The sequence below is a fragment of the Impatiens glandulifera genome, chromosome 9 (assembly GCF_907164915.1).
Source record: "Impatiens glandulifera chromosome 9, dImpGla2.1, whole genome shotgun sequence".
In the NCBI taxonomy this organism is placed as follows: Eukaryota; Viridiplantae; Streptophyta; class Magnoliopsida; order Ericales; family Balsaminaceae; genus Impatiens; species Impatiens glandulifera.
The window spans coordinates 23,607,339-23,630,817 of NC_061870.1; the positions used below are offsets into that span (position 1 = coordinate 23,607,339).

General features: G+C 33.5%; 4 protein-coding genes and 2 non-coding genes across 7 annotated transcripts; 3 read left to right on the top strand and 3 right to left on the bottom strand.

Annotated features, from left to right (window-relative positions):
- Positions 1-5,056: 5,056 nt before the first annotated feature.
- On the top strand, positions 5,057-6,417 carry LOC124915611 (E3 ubiquitin-protein ligase PUB23-like). The gene has a single exon (XM_047456369.1). It carries the CDS (start codon positions 5,123-5,125, stop codon positions 6,338-6,340), a length of 1,218 nt encoding a protein of 405 aa, XP_047312325.1. The 5' UTR covers positions 5,057-5,122; the 3' UTR covers positions 6,341-6,417.
- A 1,071-nt stretch (positions 6,418-7,488) lies between these two features.
- On the top strand, positions 7,489-7,560 carry TRNAT-UGU. Its single transcript has one exon. It is a non-coding gene; the product is annotated as a tRNA-Thr (tRNA).
- A 2,308-nt stretch (positions 7,561-9,868) lies between these two features.
- On the bottom strand, positions 9,869-10,507 carry LOC124916046 (protein PHYTOCHROME KINASE SUBSTRATE 3-like). The gene has a single exon (XM_047456781.1). The coding sequence runs from the start codon at positions 10,505-10,507 to the stop codon at positions 9,869-9,871; it is 639 nt and encodes a 212-aa protein (XP_047312737.1).
- Positions 10,508-12,218: 1,711 nt separating this feature from the next.
- LOC124916585 (E3 ubiquitin-protein ligase PUB24-like) lies at positions 12,219-14,542 on the bottom strand. The gene is made up of 2 exons (XM_047457316.1): positions 13,812-14,542; positions 12,219-12,756 (listed from the first exon to the last, which is right to left on the bottom strand). Exons 1-2 carry the CDS (start codon positions 14,014-14,016, stop codon positions 12,254-12,256), a joined length of 708 nt encoding a protein of 235 aa, XP_047313272.1. The 5' UTR covers positions 14,017-14,542; the 3' UTR covers positions 12,219-12,253.
- A 1,102-nt stretch (positions 14,543-15,644) lies between these two features.
- TRNAT-UGU lies at positions 15,645-15,716 on the top strand. The gene has a single exon. It is a non-coding gene; the product is annotated as a tRNA-Thr (tRNA).
- A 317-nt stretch (positions 15,717-16,033) lies between these two features.
- On the bottom strand, positions 16,034-19,463 carry LOC124915375 (pentatricopeptide repeat-containing protein At1g05600). Of its 2 annotated transcripts, XM_047456080.1 has the most exons (3): positions 19,359-19,463; positions 16,681-18,424; positions 16,034-16,384 (listed from the first exon to the last, which is right to left on the bottom strand). In XM_047456080.1, the coding sequence occupies exon 2, from the start codon at positions 18,204-18,206 to the stop codon at positions 16,701-16,703; it is 1,506 nt and encodes a 501-aa protein (XP_047312036.1). In that variant the 5' UTR covers positions 18,207-18,424; positions 19,359-19,463; the 3' UTR covers positions 16,034-16,384; positions 16,681-16,700. The 2 variants fall into 2 exon arrangements, with proteins under 2 accessions (XP_047312036.1, XP_047312037.1); XM_047456081.1 differs by lacking the exon at positions 19,359-19,463 and having other exon boundaries at positions 16,034-16,302; positions 16,681-18,639.
- Between the last annotated feature and the right edge of the window lie 4,016 nt (positions 19,464-23,479).

Here is a 23,479-nt window from a genome sequence, read left to right on the forward strand (position 1 = left end):
ATTAACTCTCGGAATTAATATGTCCCAAATTGTTAAATTAATTGGTTTTTTTGGTTATAATCTAGACTCCTAACTAATATTATCAAGTGTGTGTTTTATTTTAAAATTTTAGTTTGTGTTTAATGTTAAAATGTTCAAGAATGTGTTAGATCATAAAGAGAAGTGTACATGAATGTTTATGTAGGATTATTCTATGTATTTGTGTAATGTTTGATCATATGGATTGAGAAATGTTTTAAGGATATCAAATGTGTTAAATTCATGTTGTTCATCGTTATTAGAAAGTGAGAATCCAAATAATTTAACAATTTGTCATGTTCTAAAACCGAAAGTTAAATAAATAACTTTCGGAAATATGCATAAAATACGACAGATTTACTAAAACCTCTCGGTTTTGTGCATTTAATTTTAATAGTAAAAATGTAAACAAATAATCAAAACCGAGAGTTTTATGAAAACTCTCGGAATTTAAATATCCAAAAACCGAGAGTTTTCTTATAACTCTCGGTTTTGATTAATTTCATAAAACCGAGAGTTATATGAAAACTCTCGGTTTTTGGATATTTAAATTCCGAGAGTTTTCATAAAACTCTCGGGAATCAACTATTTAATTAAAAAAAACCCCTTCTTTCTTTCTTCCCCGTTTTTTCTTCTTCGATCCGACTCTCTCTCCCGCCGCTTCTCTTCGCCAGCGCCGCTCTCAGCCGACACCCTCCGCCAAGACGACGCCCTTCAATCCTGAAGAAGACGACGCCGCCTTGAAGCCGCCAAGACGCCGCCATCTTGAAGCCGCCACCGGTCGAAGATCTGCCGCGGACCCGATTGAAGTTCTGCTGCCGCGCCTCCGCCGCTCTCAGCCGCGCCTCAGCCAGCCTCCGCCGACGATTGAAGGTCAGTTCTTGGATTTCAGGTTTATTTGAAAACCTTATTGTTATATATGTTAGGGTTTGAAGTTAATTTATATATATTAGTGTTATATATGTTAGATTTTAGGGTTAGTTTTTAGGAATTGTTAGAATTAGGAATTATTAATCTTATTAATGAATCTGATTGAATCTGTTTGAATGATTGATGTTATATATGTGAGATTTGGTTTGGATTTGTTGATTTATGTTACATTTTGTTTAATTTAGGATTATGGTTTGATTTTTGTTTAATTTAGGACTATGTGGTCTAGACATGTGGGGTCGATTATCCGGGACCCCGCAGCCGTCTCACACCGTCTTCTCAAGTGGAAGGCTTTAAGTGCAGACCAATTGGATTCACTGTGGACTGCTATCAAGGTAATACTTATAACTTGATTAATATACATTACGTCATTAAATAATTATTTGTAACATTTGGATGTTATTTTTTTCAGGATCCGTTCGAAGCGACTAATGGCGACATTGAGTATTTTCGAAAGACCGGGTTGGGACACGCCAATCAGATATGGGATAGATGGCGGTCGGATTTGAACAAGAATTATATCCGCGTCCACAAAGGAGACGAGGCGGCGGTACTGGCTAATCCTCCACCGGACTATGATCGAGATGATTGGGAGTTTGTGTGTCGCAACCATTTCTTCACAGAAACGTTTAAGGTACGGTTTCATAATTCAAATAAAAGTTGATATTAATTAATCTAACTTCATTTGTTATTTCAAATACAGAGACACAGTTTTACAAATATGAAGAATCGGAAGAATCTAAAATTCCCGCATCGAACGGGAAGTAGACCGTTTGCACAAATTGAAGACGAGTTGGTAAGTACATTATTTGTAATAACTTAATATGTAGATTGTTATTAATTATATAAATCATTTATTTCAACAGGCGATTGAAATGGGACGGCCACCGTCTGTAATTGAAGTATTCAAGAGGACACGTACACCAAAACCGACACAAGAAAACCCAACACCCGTCCCGGACGAACACGTGCAAGAGAAAATTGTAAGTGAATTGAATAAGTCTAGTTTTTTATTATAGAAATGATATTTTATTTGAATTGTGCAGGCTGAGATGGAAGAGGTTGTTAGTAACGAACCGGGAATATCGGATTTTGAATTGACGGAGAGGGTGTTCGGACAACAAAAACACGGGGTAGTGTTCGGAATGGGATCAGGCGTCCGGCCCACACACTTTCGTGAGGATCGTCGTAGTGGAAACAGTTCACAGCGAAACAGTGAGCGATTGTTAGAAGAGAATCAAATAATGAAGCTCAAGCTGGAGGAACTGGAGAAGAGAGATGAAGAAAGAAGGCAGAAAATGGAAGAATTGCAATCGGAAAAGCAAGAAATTGTGGAAAGAATGGAGAGGGAGAAGTTAGAGATTACCGAAAAAATGGAGAGGGAGAAGTCAGAGATTACCGAGAAAATGGAGAGGGAGAAGTCAGAGATGAACGCGAGAATGGAGAGAATCGAATTATATATGAGGCAACAACCACCTCCTCCCCCCACAAGCTAAGGTTGTTTGGATTCAAAACATGTTTTCATTATAGGTTGAATTTATAACAGATTGTTCGGAATATTAGTTTGGTTTCGAATTTTGTAATGTTCACGATCAATTAATGTGATCGTTTAATGTATGCTGCATTTCTTTTATCATTAATATATTGGTTTGGCTGAACAGGTTTTGGTTAGGTTTGGTTGCGAGCAAAATAATCCGCACATTTTTAAAAATTTAGGGGAAAAAACCGAAAGTAATATTGAAATCTCTCGGTTTTTCTCTTTTTGGAAAAAACGAGAGATATTAGAAACCTCTCGGTTTTAAGCCAAAGAGAAAACCGAGAGTTATATGACAAACCCTCGGTTTTTATCCTAAAGAGGAAAACCGAGAGTTATTTACAAAACTTTCGGTTTTCCTCTTCGGGTAAAAACCGAGAGTTTTAATATATAACTTTCGGTTTTCTTGAAAAGGAGAAAACCGAGGGTTTTGCAAAGAACTCTCGGTTTTACAAGAAGAGGAAAACCGAGAGTTATTTACAAAACTTTCGGTTTTAACCGAAGAGGAAAACCGAAAGTTTTGTAAATAACTCTCGGTTTTCCTCTTCGGGTAAAACCGAAAGTTCTTTGCAAAACCCTCGGTTTTTCCAGAGAGAAAAACCGAAAGTTATTTGTAAAAACAGGAAAACCGAAAGGTCTTTATAAAACCCTCGGTTTTTCCACAAATGAGGAAAACCGAGAGGTCTTTGTAAAACCCTCGGTTTTTCCAAAAGAGAAAAAACCGAAAGTTCTTGTAAAACCCTCGGTTTTTCCACAAAGAGAAAAACCCGAAAGTTTTCATATAACTTTCGGTTTTTATCCTTTTCAAAGTCCCGACAGTGTCAATACCGAGGGATGGCGAGGGTTACTAAAACCTTCGGTAAGGTGTCTTCACCGAAAGTTATAGGGTCAAAACCGAGAGTTTTAACTCTCGGTTTTGACCCCTTTTTCACCAGTGATTGTTCATTTCTTACAAGATATATATAAGTAATTGAATTCTACTTGAAGAATTATTGGACAAATAACATTCATAAATTTACTAAATTGTTACAAGAAAAGAAAAGGAAAATTAAAGAGACCATTAAAAAAAATACAAAGCCTTATAGTTTTTTCGTGTAACTTAAAAAATGAGTCGGGATCATCTGTTATGAAATCGCTACTGTGCCTTCCCAGAAGGGTAAAAATATAATTTATTTATTTTAATTATTACATTTCCATGTGAGATGGCACATAAACGGTTTTATAACATAGAATCTCAGTCGAAAATCAAAAATCAACTGAGATCCTCTGTTACGAAACCGCTTATATGCCTCTCTCACATAGAGGAATAAAAGTGTAATATTTTTTTAATCATTACTCGTCACATATGTGACGGAGCACCTTGTTGATTTTTGTGATAAAGGATCCCAACTGCTTGAAAACTAATATCTTAATTCTTAAACATAAGTTGAAATCTTTATTTACATCTGAATTATTTACAAATTACAGCTAAACCTAACAAATTACATTATACTATATAAATAAGATATGCTAACTAGTAGTGTAATATAGATACTATCATTCTAAGAGGTGGCCTCCCATTTTATCAAATATATGTATAACCAAATTGCAAATGAGTCCTATAAAAAGTCAGAGTTTACAATTAGGTATATAAATACATTGTGAAATAATGAGTAATAAACTTTAAAATATAACCAATTATATATAAATATATATATATATATATATATATATATATATATATATATATATATATATATATATATAGTTTTATTGGATATGTAATGACGTAATTTAAACTGGAATATAGCATAAATAAATTTATAAATAATATACGGTTGAAAATAATCCCAAAATGCTCACCGTCCTCTAAGTTGAACCGTCAAATCTGACTTTTCATTTTATTATCATCCATAAAACTATTTATCCAATGTTTATATAAAAATATTAACTCTAATTTCGGCACGTTTCTATTATAATAAAAAAAATTACATTTTTGTCGTATTCAACATTGACTACAAATCATTAGTTATATATATTATTTTAAGATTTGACCAATTGTTCTTAGCCACCCATTTATTTTGAAGTCCTCATAACCCATTAGTCTTCTTAATATGGAAGATATGTTTTTAAGTGTTTAAATTAAATTGAGAGAAGAATGAATGAAAAAGTTGTAATTAAACTTTTTATTCTCAAATCATTATTAAATTAAAAAGTTTTAAATAAAATGAAACTTAATTCTATAATTGACTTATATAGTAATTTACAATCCAAATTTACTGTTACTAAAGCGGATAAAGACATCCATACGTTAATTTCCTTTGGACTGAGTAGCAAATTGTTGTTAGGGTTTCGTTAGAGAGAGAAAGTCAAAATGGAAATGGTGGACGATTATATATTTTTTTATTTCAAACATCAATACTCTACAGTCTTTACTATCTCATAAATGATTTTTTTTATATTAAAAAATATTACATACAGAGTACATATATCTATAATTTCCGTGTTTTTAATGTAACTTTGACTCTCTCTCTCTTATCCCTGAGTATAAATACAATCCATTCCAACTCCTTTCATTCATCATCAACCTTTACGATTCCCTTCTTCATCAAATCCAAGTTCAAATATTAATTCAATTAATATTGTCTGATCGATTAAAGAATGTCAAACACGGAGGAAATTGAGATCCCACACTACTTCATCTGCCCCATCTCTCTTCAAATGATGAAAGATCCAGTCATAGTCCCCACCGGCATAACCTACGACCGTGAAAACATCGAGAAATGGGTTTTCTCCAACAACAACCAATTCTGTCCGGTAACCAAACAGCCTCTCCCGGCAGAATCAATCCATGACCTAATCACTCCAAACCACACCCTCCGCCGTCTAATCCAATCATGGTGCGCCCTCAACGCTTCCAACGGCATCGAACGCTTCCCCACACCCAAGCCCGCAGTAACCAAATACCAAATCACCAAGCTTATAGATGATCATTCCAAATCCACTACTATGGCCAAAATCAACTGCCTCGCTAAATTGAAGTCAATGGCCGCCGTCAGCCACGCAAACAAAAGATGCATTGAGGCCGCAGGAGGAGCTCTCTTTGCTGCTTCTTTGATCGCCGAGTCTGCCGATGCCACCAACGAGGCACTCAGTACTCTACACTCTCTCAATCTATCCGATACAAGTTTAAAAACCCTATTCAAGATTAACGGTTTCCTAAATGCGTTAACTTGCGCACTGAAACTCGGAAGCTACGACTCACGAGCTTACGCTGTCATGATACTAAAATCCATCACCGAAGTAACTGACTCTACGGACATGATCATCGGGTCGTTAAACCCTAGATTCTTCACGGAAATAGTTCAACTAGTAAAAGATCAAATTACCCCTAAAGCCACCCGGGCAGGACTTCACGTGCTAATAAACGTGTCTTCGATTGGTCGGAACCGGGTGAAGGCAGTGGAGGCAGGAGCAGTCCAGGTGATGATCGACATGTTAGTTGAGTCGTCGGAAAAGAGGGTATGCGAAATGGCACTGACTGTTCTAGACCATCTCTGCCAATGCGCAGAAGGGCGGGCCGAGGTGTTGAGCCACGGGGCGGGGCTGGCCATCGTTTCGAAGAAGATAATGAGGGTATCGAACGTGGCTAGCGAGAGAGCGATTAGGGTTTTGCATTCGATAGCGAAACATTCGGGGAATGCGGTTGCTTTGAAGGAGATGTTAGAGGTGGGAGTAGTGAGTAAGCTTTGTGTGGTGCTACAAGTGGAGATGGGGACTAAGATCAAGGAGAGAGTTAGAGAGATTTTGAAGATGCATGTAAGGACTTGGAAGAGTGCCCATTGCATTCCCATGGCTCTACTCTCTTCCTATCCTTAATTATGTCAATTCTTCTTCTTCTCCATTATACAAATTCATTCTTTTATGTGCATACATATTATAAGTAGCTAGCTAGATCAATTCTTTGTTAGAGATCCATAATTGTATAGATAATTATAATTTGGTTAAATAATTATTGTATTGAAGCAATTAATTCATACAAAGATTTTCAATATTGCATATATATGATGATTCTTTCCTAAATTATTTTGCTTTTAATTAGGGTTATATTTGAGTTTTAAAGTTTGAAATGGAGGGGTTGATTCTTGTATGTTAAGAATCTTATATTGATTGATTGGAAGCATTGAAGAGATCATACATGATAGGGATCAATTAGTTAGAATGAGTGATTTTTTTTTAAATATAAATTTTTTAAATACAATTTTTGTAACTTGAATTATCTTAGTGAATTTCGAATAAGTGACTGTGTAACCATAGTTACATTTTTTAGAAGTTGTACTATATATTGTGACTTTCAATCTCGATATAAGAGTTACATACGCAACATATTGCTGGTTCAAGTTACGTTTAATGTATATTACTGGTTTAAGGTATTGTAAATCTTAGGCCAATGACTTTAGATTGATTGATTGAGGTGTGCATAAAACAAACCCTAAATATTACAAATGGGTTAAGGAAATTGAATATCAGAAGGAAAGACATTTGTTGATGATCAATTCCATTTATTTTGAGTGAAAGAAAAGATAAATTGAAGGAAATTTTTGAGACATGTGAGAGCTCTAGTTTCGTAGTGTAGATTTTTAAGAGGATTGGAAGTATATACTAGAACAATTATGAATCTAAAATTCAATTTTGACTATATCATTCTTTGTTATTACATCTTCTTGTATAATAACCCACAACTGACTTTAGGCCCAATGAAAGATGAGTCATAAGCCATATATATCTCAAACTTCAGTATTAAATATTTGTTTGATTTTTTAAAATAATAATATAGCTGAAATATTTGTCTAAAAATCTATATAAACATAGATCATAAATAGTCCTTAATTATTTATTATAATGGCTAGCGACTAACCTACTCCTATAGTCCTAAATTTTATTTATTTTCACAATATATTTTAATCTAAAGTTAAGCCTTTTAGAATATTTAACTAGTAAATTGTATTAAGACTTATAAACAAATCGCCCGTATAGCTCAGTGGTAGAGCGCCAGTCTTGTAAACTGGAGGTCTGTAGTTCGATCCTGCATGTGGGCAATTTATTTTTTAATGTTAAGTTTTTTTTCCTTCTTACTTTTCATTAAAGAAACCTAAAGAAAATTCCATTGCTAGACATACATGAATATTTGACACTAAAGAAACCTATTCAAAATTTATTGGTTTAATGAATTCTGCATCTTCTTGTCTTGTAATTAGATGGTTGGTTTATCAAGTTTTATAAATTACAATTTGTTATAAGAACAAAACTCCAAAGAGAAATATGCATCCATAAAAGTATGGTAGTGTATATGTGCCCAAAATGATATCCCAAAATGATATTCTCGTTGGTTCCAAAATACTAGGATGATCAATGTCGAATTGTCAATCCTCACATAATTAAGTTAGCTCGGGCTTTCATTGTTCTACCCATCTCTTGCAATTTTCCAAAACATTTGTAAAATAGTGTCTAAGATTGAAAAGGAAAGGAAAAGGATAGGATCCAACATAATTAATTATAGGAACATTTAGGGATTAGTGTGACATGATCTAAAGAACATTAATTCATTTCATGCTTGACAAGAAAAGAAAATAAAAGCAAACCCATATCATGCAGGCTTATATTATTAATTAACACACACCTACCATATACCTTTAATTTCCATATATACATACATGTCCACATGATACACCTTTATTAATCAGTAAGTTTTAAATGTCCCTAATAAAAGTGGATAACGTGGCACCCTTTCAACCACTCGATCTACTTCTCTGAGTTGTCACCAAGGAAGAATGATGATATACCATTGATTTTATTCCTCAAAACCATTAATACCCATCCCCATCGATCCCAATCAATGAATGATCTCCATTGCTTACCATTTTCTTTTCTTTATGTTTTTGAATGCTACCTGTTCTACAATCTACACTGCACAAATTGATATGATACAGATTGTTTCATGTTGACTTCATCGAGCATCTCAATATTGAGCTTTGAGTTTGTTTTTTCGAAGTTGTATGTTGTTTGTGTTGGAATAAATTCCAATATTTTAGTACATATATTATCTTATTAAAATTTAAGCTTAATTAAAATTATTTATTAAAATTTGAAAGGTATAGATATCTATAATAAATATGAAATATATTTGTGTAGATATAGATCAATATTATTAATTATTTTGTTGATATACCCGAAATAGTAAATATATATTATGACTAGGTACTCTATCCATAATATGACTAGGTACTCTATCCATGTGCGATGCACACAGATAAAAGTATATTGTTACAACATCTCGCATTCGTTAAATTTAGTGTTAATTGTTATTAGCCTAGTTGGTTAAAGAATTGTATTTATTTTGTTAGGTTGCGAGTTCAAAACATACCTACAGCATTTTTAATTATGGGCGGGTCAACCCAAAATCCGACTCAAGTATCCATTTACTCTGACATATATATTCAAATTAACCACAGCTTTTAACCCAGCAATTCAGAAACTTTAAAAATATATATATGACTAGGTACTCTATCCATATTAATAGTCTACATATTACCTTAAAACTAAATTGAGATGTCACTCTCAAAAACACCCCAAGAATATTGATAGAATTGTAAAATTTGATTCTCACATTAGACAATCCAGAAAGTACTATTATTATAGATCAAGATCTAGAACCGGGAGAACGTAAATCTGAAAAATATATTTTTTATTAAGTATTATTTGTTAAAGATTTAGGTACGCATCCACAGTACATAATATTACTTCAATAAATTGACCGGCATACAACTTTTTGTCATACCTTATTAAACTTTATTTGAATGTTTTAACATAATGTAAGTTTTGTGCTATTTTGAAAAGAAAAAAAATCTTGCATCTGTAATCCTTATATAATCAAATATGAATTGTGAGAATGAGGATGCATGAGAAGGAATATACTCACTTTAATTTGTAACATATTTAAGAAAACATGAAATAAGAAAACATATATAACATAAACAAAACATAAAGCTTGCACTTTTTAACATTATCAATTATTTCAAGATCCTTGATCCCTTGTTGATCTTCTTCACTTCCTTGTCTAAGTCTCCACATTTTCGAAGATCTTCATCGATATCAGACATGAATGAGAATTCAGCCGCGACACTAGCTGTGATGACATCACTCCACTCAATACTGATCTCACTGGGCTCGTATTGGGTTGTCGGTGTCATGCAGCCAGAAACATCTTCGGCTGGAGGCGGTGGCATGTTTAGATAAGGCTGGAAAGTTCCAATTGAAAGTGCCTCGATTTCGAAAAGATCCGAGCTTGCGTCGCTAATTGTGTCGGTTTCGCCATCACCTGAAGCCGACATGATAATCTTTTTCAATTTATGGGTTTTTTTTCGGAATTGCATCCCATGTTAACATGGAGAGCTTCCTCTCGAGGTTCTTGGATATGTCATCTCCCTTTTTCGCTGCTTGAGAACCAAAAACCTCTATTGAGTTACGAGGTTCTTCAGTTAGTACTTTCTTGGATAGATCGGGATTCTCTTTTTTGAATGCGTTTTGATCTTGAGAGCGTTTGGAAGAATCCAAAACCATCATCCCATGATCAACACGGTCTGATTTATTGCCTCTACATGGTCCTTGGCAGACAAATCTCTTGAAAAAACCCCTTCTCTTTTTTGGTTTGATCCTCGTGGGATTCTCGAGGAGCAATGATTGGCTATTCCAGCTTGATAGTGATCTAGATTTGATGATATGTTCCTTTTCCTCGGCTGGTTTCGATGAATTGTATTCCATCTTGATGTTTAGATACTTGTTGGTACCGAATACGCTTATTTCGCTCTCTTTATGATCCGGTTTGGTGCGTCTGAAGCTAACCACGCGAGGAGTTTCTTCCGAACACATACTTGTTGGAATCGCTTCTTGAACAATTGTGGCAATCTTTAGGGCGAAGCTTTCTTGATCTCCGGGATTTAGGTAAGCCGAAAACGAGGCCACCCTAAGGTTATCTTGAATATCCATGGCCTTTATTCAGCTTATTGATCTTGTTGAACAAGTAGTAATTGGTTAAAAGAGTTGGAGGAGTATTTATAACAAGCAAGAAAAATAGTTATTTTTAAGTATATTGACAAGGGAGCCTAACTTAAATACAAAAGTGTAGGGGTATGAAAAGTAGATTGGCAAGTTGGTGGGAAGATATTGAATGAGGATAGAGGAATATTGGCCATTTTAAAACCATAAGATTATCTTAACCAATCATGTTGGTCCTCATATTATGTCAATGATGATATTAAATATGAAAATGATGGTAAGTGGTAACTAGACTTATGCCAAAATTAGTTAAACATTGGTATAATATATGATATTTGTTATGGGAGGCTAGCAAATTTGTTTGTAAGGGACTTGAACTTTAAATTTATTAATGGATTAATAAGAAAATTGATGCTAACCTAGTTTACATAACTCATTGAAAATATCATCTTGAAAGTTTCATCCAAGTATATATGCTATTGATTTTTTTAACACTTACTAGTTTGCAACCAAATATAAAAAATGTTAGAAGTCATGGAAAAGACGGCAAAGAATTTGGGACAAATTTTGCAACTTGATTTTTCTTCCGGTCTAAGTCCTCGAAAATATTTTGTTACCAAATTTTAATCTTATATAAATATATGCGATGTAATTGTTCGTCGTGGTAGATTTGGTTGTTCTCTCAATTATCAATTTCGTTATTTTTCTTCTAAAATAGGACAATTAAAAAAAATTAAAAAAGGGACAACGAATTTGAGAACGAAAATAATGATGCGGAGATAAATAAAAAATAAATCTTATTAAAAAAATTGACCCCCAAAATTGTTCCGAACATTACCATTTTCCTAAAAAAAATTAATTTTTTTTTTTCTCATCCTTATTTGGGGACAAAAATAATATCTGAATATGACCATTTTCCCGAAAAAAATAAATAAATAATAATTTATTTATTTTTTCTCTTTTAGCAATATTCAGGACAAACATAACCATTTCCTTAAAAATAATTTATTTTTTTCTCTTATAGCAATATTCGGAACAAAGATGTATCCCGAACATAACCATTTCCCCAAAAAAAATATTAAAAAAAATAAATATTTTTTTTCTCTTTTCTGACCATATTCAGGACAAAAATGTTCCGAACATGGTTATGATTTTTTCTAATACGATCATTTTCCCGGAAATAATTTTTTTTTTAAATATTTAAATATTTTTTCTCTCTCTTAAACCACATCGGACTTGTAATCTTGTTTTTAACTTTTGTTGTTCAAATTATTCCTCTTAAAAAAAGTTTATAGCAATACTAGGTTAGCAAATAAAATTGCAACCTAAAAAACATTAGTACCTCTTTTATCAACATTTAGATATTTACATCACAAAGTGTAATGTGTCTAAATATTTGATGCATAGAATCATTTTAATTAGCGAAGGTTAACTATAATACTTGTAAATTATAAAAAAAAAAAAAAAGTTTTACCCGAAGATCCCGATTTTATGTGTAATTTTGTGTTGAATCCAAGTGTTATACAATCTTTATTTAAATGTGACATCAATTAAACAATATTTCTCAGAACTAAAATTCTTCTAAATACAAAAGACTTTCCTTCTCCTGTTTAAAAAGGATTAGATATATTCAAAACAAAAATAAAAGTTAAATAGTTAAAAATATATAAATATAATTGTGGTCTAACATGAAATGATGAAGATCAACATGATCAATAATTGACCTAAGATATTTAGTCAAAAGAGTATATTACTAACTTGAATACAAGGAGAATTCATCCAAACATTAGAATGTGCCCTAAGAATCTCATTTGCCTTCTCCTTAGAGAAATCAGTTGAGTCAGCTTGAAGAATCATACATAACTTTGTCACAGCATTAACATTAATCATTTCATTAAGAACCTGTCCTGTTCCAGCATACTTACAAATTAGGGCAAGAATCTTAAGTCCCTTATGATCCACTGCCGGAGAAACCTTCAACAACCTCTCCGCCACCATCGCCACCCCGCCAGCATGAGATAGAAACTGAGCTCTTCCGTCAGCTGAAGAACACATGTGAACAATAATACCTAAGACTAACTCAGTTGTCTTCTTCTCCCATGTTTCTAATCCGATTTCGATTAGATGAAACACCACATTTGCCTCAATCATACTTATACGATTCTTCGAGTATGGGCATGCATCTAAAAGAATATGTAGAGCTGCCACTTTTATGCTTCTTGGTCGATGAGGGATATTGCCTAATTAACACAATTTTAATTAAAACATTCATCAATTAATTAAATGAATGAGTACACTTTTTTTTCTATTGTGTTCATTTAATACTAGAATTTGGTAATTCAACTAGTAATTTCGGTAATCACATGCATGATCGGGAATGTTGCAACTTAGTGAAAAAAATTTGGAGAAAAGATATATTCTAGGGTAAAGCACGGTTAATAGCGATGATTTTCCTTTCCTATCAACCAGTAAAAAAATTAATAAATATTTATCGTACATAGAAGCAATAAGGCTAGAGGGAATAACAAGAATTAGTAAGATTAGAAATGAAAATTATATAATTCAATATTTGCTAATTTCTTCATTGTTGGTCCACTTTGTACTATTGAGATTAGATTGAGAGAATTAGATAGAATATTACATTTTTGGAATTAAACTAAACCATAAATATCAAATATCAAAATTAATTAGAGGAAACGTCCATCATGGTTCAAATAGGAAATCTCAAAGAAGTGAAGTATATTTTATTGACATGATATAATCTAGGGTGTAACTAATATCTGAAAAACCGAACAACCAAACCAATATTGAATCAATCTTCGATTCGAGTTTTGTTGGTTCTCCATTTGTTGTTAAATCGTTAAGGGAGATCAAACTGATATGTTTTATTGATCCTACTAAATTCAAATTATATTTATGCTTTTTTGTTTAGATAATTTGTATAATTCTAATCAAATCCGAATTTAGTCCAATTCGATTTAAATCCAAACTGTAATAGCTAATTCAATTTAGTATTTCGGATTCAAATTGATTTGAATTTAATCCGTTAAATGTTCAGCTCTTGCAATCTCATAACATGTTTGGTTGGATAATTTTAATGATATTTTAAACTTAAATAAACCTTAAACGAATTTGCGAGTAATGAGAATGTTTCTCCGTTCCTTTCAAACAACAATAACCAGCCTTAGTCTAGAGTGTTAATTAAAGTGCCTCTTTAATTAATGGCTTAATGAAAAGTAAATGATTAAAACACCAAATTTAAACTTAAATCAAATATAGAGACCATAAAACATACCTTTTCTTATAAGAACTTGAATAATGGTCTGAAAGAAGTCAGGTTTTAACCATTGTATCACTTTACAACTTTCCTTATGAACAATATATCTCAATACCATAACTGCATTCTTCTTCAAATTCATGATCCGATCATCATCATCATCATTTTCAACAAAACCCAAAACCCACATCAAAGCATCAAACAATCTGATCATCATGATCATCCTCTCCTCTTCCAAATTAGATAAAACAACATCCTTAAATAGAAGATTAAGAACACTTAAAGCTTCTCAAGACCAGATCTTTGACCCTCCTTATAACACAGACTAACAAATAATTCCAAAGACTTACTCACCCTTGTTTCGATAAGAAATCTACGACTCGTCTCTCCTTCCAAAGCCAAACCCTCCAACTTTCTAAGACAATCTAATCGAAGATTAGGAACCCATAAATCTTTAATGAGGGGCGTTAAAGTTAACGTTTTAGGGTTGCGATCCACGGCCAACCATGATTGTATGAGGCGACGGAGTGTATGATTTGGAGTGAGAGATAGATCAGTTAGGACCTGTTTGGTTACGGGGCAAACGGTGTTATGAACATGGAGCCAATGTTCGATACTTTCACGGTCGTAGGTTATGCCGGTAATGACGGTGACCGGATCTAACATAATTTGGAGAGAAATTGGACAGAGAAAATGTTCGGGGACGTCGAGATTATTGTTATTGTTAATGTCCATGACCGACATAAACATGAAAATGAAACTTTGAAAATGTTTATATGTTTTTATATATATATAATATGCATGCATGGTCAAACCGGTCAAAGAAACATTAATTAAATAATTTGGAGTCAAGTGTGGATGGGGGTACGTAATTAAGTTGCAATTGGACTAGTATGTACTTTTGTGGTGGTAAGAGAATGCGGCTAGATAACGTATAAATTGGGCAAAGAATTAAATCTTGCTTTGAGAAAAAAAAAGAAGCTTCATGGAAATTACGACTTTAACGGTTTGTAGAAGAATTTGGGGTCCATTAATTTCCATAATCTGATAAATCAACGGTCAAACAGACAGACAAGCGTTAATGGACTGTCAATCTTTTGTTATTTAAATAATGAATCTGGCATGTTAAACAAATATTATTAATTCAAAATGTGACATATACAAACAACTCATTCTTATAATTAATATATATTTATTTGTGTAATGTTATTTAATATTATATAAATGAAAGTCATTTAAACTATAAAAAAATAAGTAGTTAACGTGTCAAACATGCTACAAACACAAAAACTTATCTTTAGTACTCTTCATCTTGGAGTTATACGATGAATTGAAGAAATTAATACAATTGTTGGTAAAATATTTTCAATGGTAAAAACGGTTTTCTTCCTAAATCATTTTGCTTTTTAGTGTTAATTTACTTTTAGTTATATAAAGTTGAAATTTGAAGGGTTAATGAAAGATTTTTTCTAAATATTTTTTATGCAAGAAATTTACATTAGTCTCACCTTCATGATTTTTACTTTTATTTAAAATATTTAAAGTGGAATTGAACTCTTAATATTTGGTTTTTGATTTGATCATTTTTAGTGGTTTATTATTATTATTATTTATTTTTAAATTAGTTACATGAAAAGTGATTTTTCAATTTTAATACAAAAATTATGCATAATGGCATATATACTTAAGTTAGAATCAATAAATTGGAACATCTAAATTCTAGTGTGGGAAGAAGAAGAAGATTTATTTTGGCTAAACATACCAAAAAAAAGGTTAAGAGATTAAACCTTATGTTTTGAAAGTTCTAATATTATTTAGTGAAATAATTTTATGTGGCTAAAACAACAAGTCGCCCCTATAGCTCAGTGGTAGAGCGCCAGTCTTGTAAACTGGAGGTCTGTAGTTCGATCCTGCATGGGGGCATTAAATTTTTATTTTTTTTATTTTGACAAAATATACATGTTATTTTAATTTCTATAGAGTTTCTATATAAAAAAAACATGTTTAACATACATGACTGCCTGTTTGTAAAATGACTATTGAAAATCTTCTCATTACTATTCTATTGATGATCTCAAATGTTATATAAATTGCATTTGATTGAACTATGTTGCTTATGAATATGTTTATTCTAATCTTTTCAATTTTATCTCTGGCTTATAATGCATCCTCTGTTCCATCTCCCTTAGAAAAACATCTAGCATTATTGTAAAAGTTATGCCATTGGGTTGAACCCCAGCTACATTAATAAACATCATACAATAAACTTGTATTTTCCAACTGCAAAATTGTTCTGTTTACTAAATCCATAAATAAGTGTGCAAAAAATATGTTACAGCATATACAAACACACTCGAATCAGCTTTTGAATTTGATCGAGAAGTTCCATTGCATCGATGAACATATAAACATTAATAGGATTTGAACCATTCTCTGGAAAACAAGCCTGGCCGATACACACTTCTTCAGCTTTTGAACTTGATCGAGAAGTTTCATTGCATCGACGAACCTATAAACATGACTAGAATGTGAAGCATTCTCTGGAAAACAAGCCTGGCCGATTCAAGCAAGACATGAATCGAGCAAAATGACTGCAAAAATGATAATAAATATTAATTAAAAACATAAATAAACAAATGATACATGATTTGATTGTTTTAACTTGGTTTATATATGTAAAAATGTACTCAGTTCGGTATAATATTAATATATTTCAAACACAACCACTTTTGAGTACAAACTAGTGGTAATCCCGAATCAAATTGGTTCAATTTATGCTCTATCAAGAACATATATTCGACTCAGCAAATTAGTAAACAGAACAAGAAAGGGCTTCTTATTTAGTAAACAGAATATTCAAATAAAACTATTGTTTAATGTAACTAACCTTCTTGTCAAAGTGATTCATTAAGATCTCCTCAGTTGTTCAACTATTTCATAAGCAAGATCAATATCCGCCATATTAGAACAAATAGAAGTCAGCAAATGCTTCCAGACAGAAGAATCGGGAGTCTTTCCCTGGCTAACCATTTCCTGCATCCACAAGATGGCCTCAAATTGTCTTCCAATTGAACAAAGACCCTGAATAAGTATATCATAAGGAACATGAGTACTGGTCTTGTGCCAACATGATTTCCCCAACATTTTCTGAAGAATTTTACTTGCATCAACAAAATTTCCATCTTTACATAAACCATCAACAACGATAGTGTAGGTCTCCATGTCTGCTCCTCCTTTTAATCGCATTTTCTCCAACAACTTGACAGCCAAAGCAGATTTTCTCTGTTTACACATGCTCTCGATTAGAACTTTGTATAATCCAACTGTCGGAACATGACAATCCCCTGCCAGATCATTTTCAATGAGTTGCTCAGCTTCATCAATCCTCCCTTCTCTGCATAGAGATGCTAATCTAGCTTCGTAAATCGAAATCGTCGGTTGAAATCCATTGATCTTCATTTCATGTATCACTTTGTCAGCTTCGGCTATCATGCCTTCTGAATAGAGACCAGTAGCCAATGCAGTGTAGGAACCTGAACTGGGAATAAGACCTTTGACTAAAGTTTCGTGGATCAACATCTTAGCACCAACAATGTTGTCGCAATCGTGAATATCTAGGTGGTTTCTATATCGTGTACGAGACTTTAGACCTTTCTTCAAAATCTTATTTAGAATGTCTACAGCTCTTTGAACCTCTCCATAATCGCATAAAGCATCTAACAGTGTCCTATAGACTACAACATCTTCGCCACTTCCCTTTATCGAGATTCGCCAAAACATTGAGTATAAAAGATGGGTGGCATCGCTAAGCCTCCCGTCTCGACATAGCCCTCGCATTAAAATCAAGTAAGTATCGTTGTTTGGGTAACAACATTGATGACTCATTTCTTGGAAGATTTGTAAAGCAAGATCAGAGCGATTATTCTGGCAGAGGACTTCGATTAGCAGGTTTAAGGAAGTTAATTGGGATTTAACACTCCAATCGCCTGAATTCTTTAGGAAGAGATGATATGAAGTCTTTATTTGAGATTCTTTGACTAATATTTGTAAGAGGGTATTGAAAGAATGGGTCCATTTCACACAGTTAAATTGGGGAATGGTTCTGAATAAAGAGACAGCTTCATTAAGTAATCCTGATTTTGCATATAGCTTAATGACATTTGCAAAGACAGAATCTTTACATTCACAGGAATCATCTTTCATCTGAGAAATGACTTGTTTCATCTCGGTTATTCTTCCTGAATTTCCAAGGATTTCTATCATTGAGGCGTAGACAGGACCATTATGATGATAGTTGGGAAATCTAGATTTTGCTTGGTTGAATATCTCAAGAGCTTGAATGGGGTTCTTCTGGATTTTAATGAGTTGAATGAGCTTTGATGGTGTTAGTAATCTTGGCCATATCAGGGACATGGTCAATAATCACTCCAAGTAGAATCAGAATTATCAGCTATAAAATGGACAATTCAATCAACAAAATCTTCATCTTCTCATACTTACCTCTCCCTACAAGCAATATCTTCCCAGTCGAGCACAGTGATCAAGCAGCAGGCAATTGAAGTCCAAAGACAAGGAACCAGAATAAACCGTAGCTACTACCTCTGGATTTTTTCTGATCTCCAGAAGTGGCACTGCCCAATTGAGAGAAGAAACATCAATAACCGAAAGAGAACGAGATAAGTTGAGATTCGAGAAGGAGAACCCAATCTCACTGGAAGATCTACCCCTATCAGTGAAGATGAAATCAGGGCCTGCTCAGAGGTTTGAATTGCCCTAAGTAAAATATTTTCCCTCCAAGAAAAGAGTCATAATGTAAACATGATAGTCATATACTGATAAATCAAATTAAACCTAGTTAAATTAAACCTATGCTAACCTTATAGCAAATGGAATCAAACCCAGCCATTGTGTTTGTAGTTTCTACACTTCTAACTTAGTTGTTTTTCTTTTGTATAGCATTGTTTATTTCGTGAAGGAGGGTATAAACACAACAATTCACCGCCATGATCTTCACTTTAACTCAGATACTTTCGGTGGTGGAATCGAACTTAAAGATATTAACTTTTTCATCTTAAGCTCTACTCTGAGTGAGTGTTGTCATACTTATTACATGTTAAGTCTTGTGATAAATCAGTTACTTATTCAAACAGCTAAGAACTAATTGTAAAGTGATTAAAAATCATCAAGATCAATCTCCATTATGCAAGAAAATAAAGTCACTAAAGAGAAAAATGAAGAGGTGTCTGATCTTGGGTTTTTCTCATGTGAAAACAAGAGAGAAGAATATGGAGGAAGAGTCAAATCAATTATAATCCATCCATAGGAAGTCATTATTTCCAGCTACCAAGCTTGAAGTTGAAAGATAAACAAAATAGATTCTAACAGACCAAAATTGTAAGGAAAATAGTCAATTCTAATAGTTGTATAAGTAAAATCATAAGACCAAGTTTGAACTGAAGAAAATCATAAATTTGACAAAATCGCAATTTGTAGTTCAAACTTCAGAGTTTTTCTAATTGTACATAGACTGACGAATGGAGAAGAAGAAGAAGAAGAAAGACTTACAATGAGTCTGCTGGCCGAGGCGATAGAAGGGTCAAGGTTGACGTCAAGGGCGACGGAGAGGGCAGAGGGAGTCGGAGGTTTAGGGTTAGTCCTAGGGTCTGTTTGTTTTCTTTGGGTTATAGAAAAGTTCAACTAAATTATTAAAGGAATAATTACTAATTTTAAACTTTTTATTTTTTTTTATAAGAAATTAATTCTTAAATTATAAAATTTTAGCAAAGAAAATTCAATAATCTTCCAAATTTGAAAGTACTCTGCAAACAATTTTGTTTGGATTTTATAAAAATGAGTGAGAGAGTAAATCAATTCAAACAAACCAATCAAGCTTTTCTCCAAAGAATATACTACAATTCTGGACAAGGTATGTTATATGTTTGTTTTAATTTTGTTATTTGAAAATTACATATGATATGAATAAGAATGTGAAAAACTTAGCTTACTTTATTTTGATTTTTCATTGGTCGTCTTCATTTCTCAGACTAACAAAGTATACCTAACAATATTCTCTTTTCACCCCTTAATTTCTTGTTTCCCACACTCTTTCGTTGCCCTTTGAATAATAGATTTAGTCTCGGTCTTTAAGATCAAGAACTCCTAACCCCAGTTACAAATTTAAGTCGTAACAACTTGGTATCAGATTTATGTGGTTCTGCGATGATAGAAACCAGACAACAGGCTGAGATGGATGCTCTTAAGGCCTAATTGAAGGCATGACCCAACAATCAACTGCTATGCAAGCTTCCCTACAACAGAACAAGAACATGACAGAATTGAGTAATAACATGGACATATGGTTCAATGCCACTGAAGAAATATTGACCTCCATAGAAGGTGGTGGGTATGATATTGGCCAAGATCCCCGCACCAGGCCCTATGAAGATGCTACTTACCATGGACCTCCCCCGAATAGACCCTTCCATCATGGCCAACAGTACGTTCTACCAACTCAGCTCAACAAACTCGATTTCTCTAGGTTCGATGGGACCGATGTGGAGGACTGACTTATATCTACTGAGCAGATCTTTAGGGTAGACAAAACTAATGATCTCACTAAATTAGACGTTACCCCCATTTACTTTACTGGTGAAGCAAGAATGTGATATGGGTCATATCTCCAGAACCGCAACCATAAAGAAATTATGACATGGGAGGTGTTCAAGAGAAACATCTTACTACAGTTCGGGCTTCTATACATGACACTCCAATGAGACAATTGATTAACCTGAAACATGTCAGTTTTGTTCAAAAATACAATCTCAAATACATGTCAATTTCCCAAAACTGTATAGTATGTCAAGGGAATATGTTATAAAGTGTTACATGTGTGGTCTGAGGGAGGAAATTGCAAATTGTATCATGTTGTGGTTTCCTGTGTACCTAAATGAAGACATGACAATGGCCAAGGTCCAAGAAACAACGTACAAGTCTCTAATGAGCAGTGGACACTTGTACAACGTTGAACCGCCGTTGTTGTCCATGCCATCCAATTAGGGATGGCAATGGGGCGATTCGGGGCGGGGAATGCATTTATCATCCTTGCCACGTTTTAATTTCGAGGATTTTTTTAATACCATCCCCGCCCTGTTCAGTTTTTTTCGGTTTAAAGGAATCCCGCGGGCACCGTTAATAATTTTTTTAAATAAATAAATAAATATTATATAATAAAATTATTTAAACAATTTTTTTAATATAATATATATTATAATATATTACAATTTTATATTATTATAAAGATATAACATTATTACTCTTATAAAATATAGTAAATAAATTAATATATTGGTGATTTAATATATTTAAATTATGTTTATGGTGTTTGAGGCAGAATTGGGATGAAATCGGGGAGGGTCGGGGCGGGGTATACAAATACCATCCCCGTTCGGTTTTGGGGAAACCATCCCAAACGGGGCAATTCGGTTCGGTTTTCGCAGGGCAGTTTCAAATTGCCATCCCTAGATCCAATGTTAACACGGCATGGCCAAGCACCAACCGGACTACCGACCTCAAACATCATTATCATGCGTCTTCTTATAGCATAAACCAGGGTCACATAAAGCAATTAGACCCGACTGTAATGGATTAAAAGATGAGGAAAGACCTATGTTACATTTGCAATAAAAAATGGGAATTCAACCACAAGTGTAAATCAAAGTTATTCATGATCTCGGTTAATGATCAAGGAGTCTTAGCATATGCCCAAGAACCCACTCTAGGGCTGGTTTTTGATGATTCTTCTTTGCAGCTTGAGGCAGGGGAAGAGTTTGTCATTTCTTTACATGCATCGACCGACTCTAATAGTTTTTAGACACTCCAGATCCTCAGTAAGATCGGAAACTTGTCGGTGGTGATCTTGGTTGATACATGCAGCACCCATAACTTCATAAATAGTAGAATTATGAAGAAATTAAGCCACAATACCATACCCACCTAGGTGCGGTTAACTCAAGCATTTACGAAGACCTGAAATGGTCAATGGAGGGAAATAATTACCAAAGATATATAAAGGTTTACCATGGACGGGTACGATATTGTGTTAAGCATCGAATGACTGATTACTTTAGGCCCTTCATCCTGGAATTTCGAAAAATTGACCATTTTTATGAGAAGTAAGGGAGAACTACGGTCTTACAGGGTATACCTCATGCATAGATTAACCCGATGCAATACAACCAGCTAGAGAAGTCATTAAAGAAATGCAGTGTTGCTGCTATGGTGCAAATAAGGAATAAAAATGAAGGCCAATTTGTTTTACTTACTACAATTACATTAAAAGAGATTCTTGAGGATCTCCAACAACTACTCGAAGACTTCAATACTCTAATCTAGCAACTCGAAGGCCTACCATCGGTCAAGGAGCAACATTATCGAATCCCATTAAAAGAAGACACATAAGTTGTGTGCATGTGCTCATATTGGTACCCTGCCTTGCGAAAGACAAAAATTGAGCAATTAGTCAATGATTTACTGGACAAGGGGAGTAATTAAAAGCCATGGCTCTTTTGTTGCCCCTACAGTGCTGATCCGGAAGAAGAATTTGTCGTGGATTTTTTATGACACCTTAGTGTATAGTCGGAGATGGAAGGAGTTTTATATACCTACACCAAGTCCTGACAACATTACAACAACAAACATATAACAGACCCTAACTATCCAGAATTGTAGCATAATTTTTACCAAATATTTTAAGTGATAATGAAAATTGTTATTGTTTGTGGGTAAGTAATAACCTAAAAATTTTAGGCAAATGATAATTGCATATATACATTTATGGTCAAAATAATGAGAAGCTCATAAAAAAATAAGTGAGAATAGATGTAAGAGAGTCTCAAAATGAAAGTCAACTCAAATAACTCGTTATTAAATAAATAAGAAATAACTAATCTAGCAAAGGACATACAAATTAAAAAAAGATTACTAGAACCATCGTCCAGTACGACTAACAAATGATCCACCAAATATTAAGATTACTATTTAGATTATAAAAATATGAGACTATGAAATTTGGCCTAAGGTTTTTAGGCTCAATTTGATGTGTCTCAATGTTAGGTAAAAAAAGAAAAGAAGAAATGTGCGATTATTTGTTGGATTCAAAAAAGGCATGAAATCACATAATGGTGAAAATATTAATCAAATCGTATTATTATAGAAATGTCAACTAAATTGTCACGAGATCATATATATCATGGTGGAGATGTCAAAGATATCACATGATCTTTAACCTAATTATGAATCTAAAAGCATATATATATATACATTATAAACGAGAAGAGGGTGTGAGACTAAAACCTAGAATAAATAGAGAGAGAGAGTTAGAGTTTGTAATCTTTATTATAACTCTATTGAATCGATTCTCCAAAAGTAGGACGTAGGACATTGTTGGTTTCGAGCTTGGATAAAATTCTTGTGTCGTTATTTCGTTATTTCTTACTTTTACGCTATTATTTTGCATTCCACTACAGTTGCTATTATTCCGCTTTAATTCTTATGGTGATAGTTTTCACTACAAACTGGTATCAGAGCCAAGTTGGGCTAAGGTGATCGTGATTCGATTTTTTTTTCTTGATTCGGTCAATTATTTTAAAAATTTTAGATGGGGTCGACTTATAGGGTTGATATCGAGA

What these genes read in the sequence shown, in the direction of transcription:
- LOC124916585 (XM_047457316.1), bottom strand. Translation starts at nt 14,016, where the DNA reads ATGATCATGATGATCAGATTGTTTGATGCTTTGATGTGGGTTTTGGGT. An exon ending in TCAAGTTCTTATAAGAAAAG is followed by an intron (nt 12,757 to 13,811) that starts GTATGTTTTATG and finishes TGTGTTAATTAG; the next exon opens with GCAATATCCCTCATCGACCA.
- LOC124915375 (XM_047456080.1), bottom strand. Translation starts at nt 18,206, where the DNA reads ATGTCCCTGATATGGCCAAGATTACTAACACCATCAAAGCTCATTCAA.
- LOC124915611 (XM_047456369.1), top strand. Translation starts at nt 5,123, where the DNA reads ATGTCAAACACGGAGGAAATTGAGATCCCACACTACTTCATCTGCCCC.
- LOC124916046 (XM_047456781.1), bottom strand. Translation starts at nt 10,507, where the DNA reads ATGGATATTCAAGATAACCTTAGGGTGGCCTCGTTTTCGGCTTACCTA.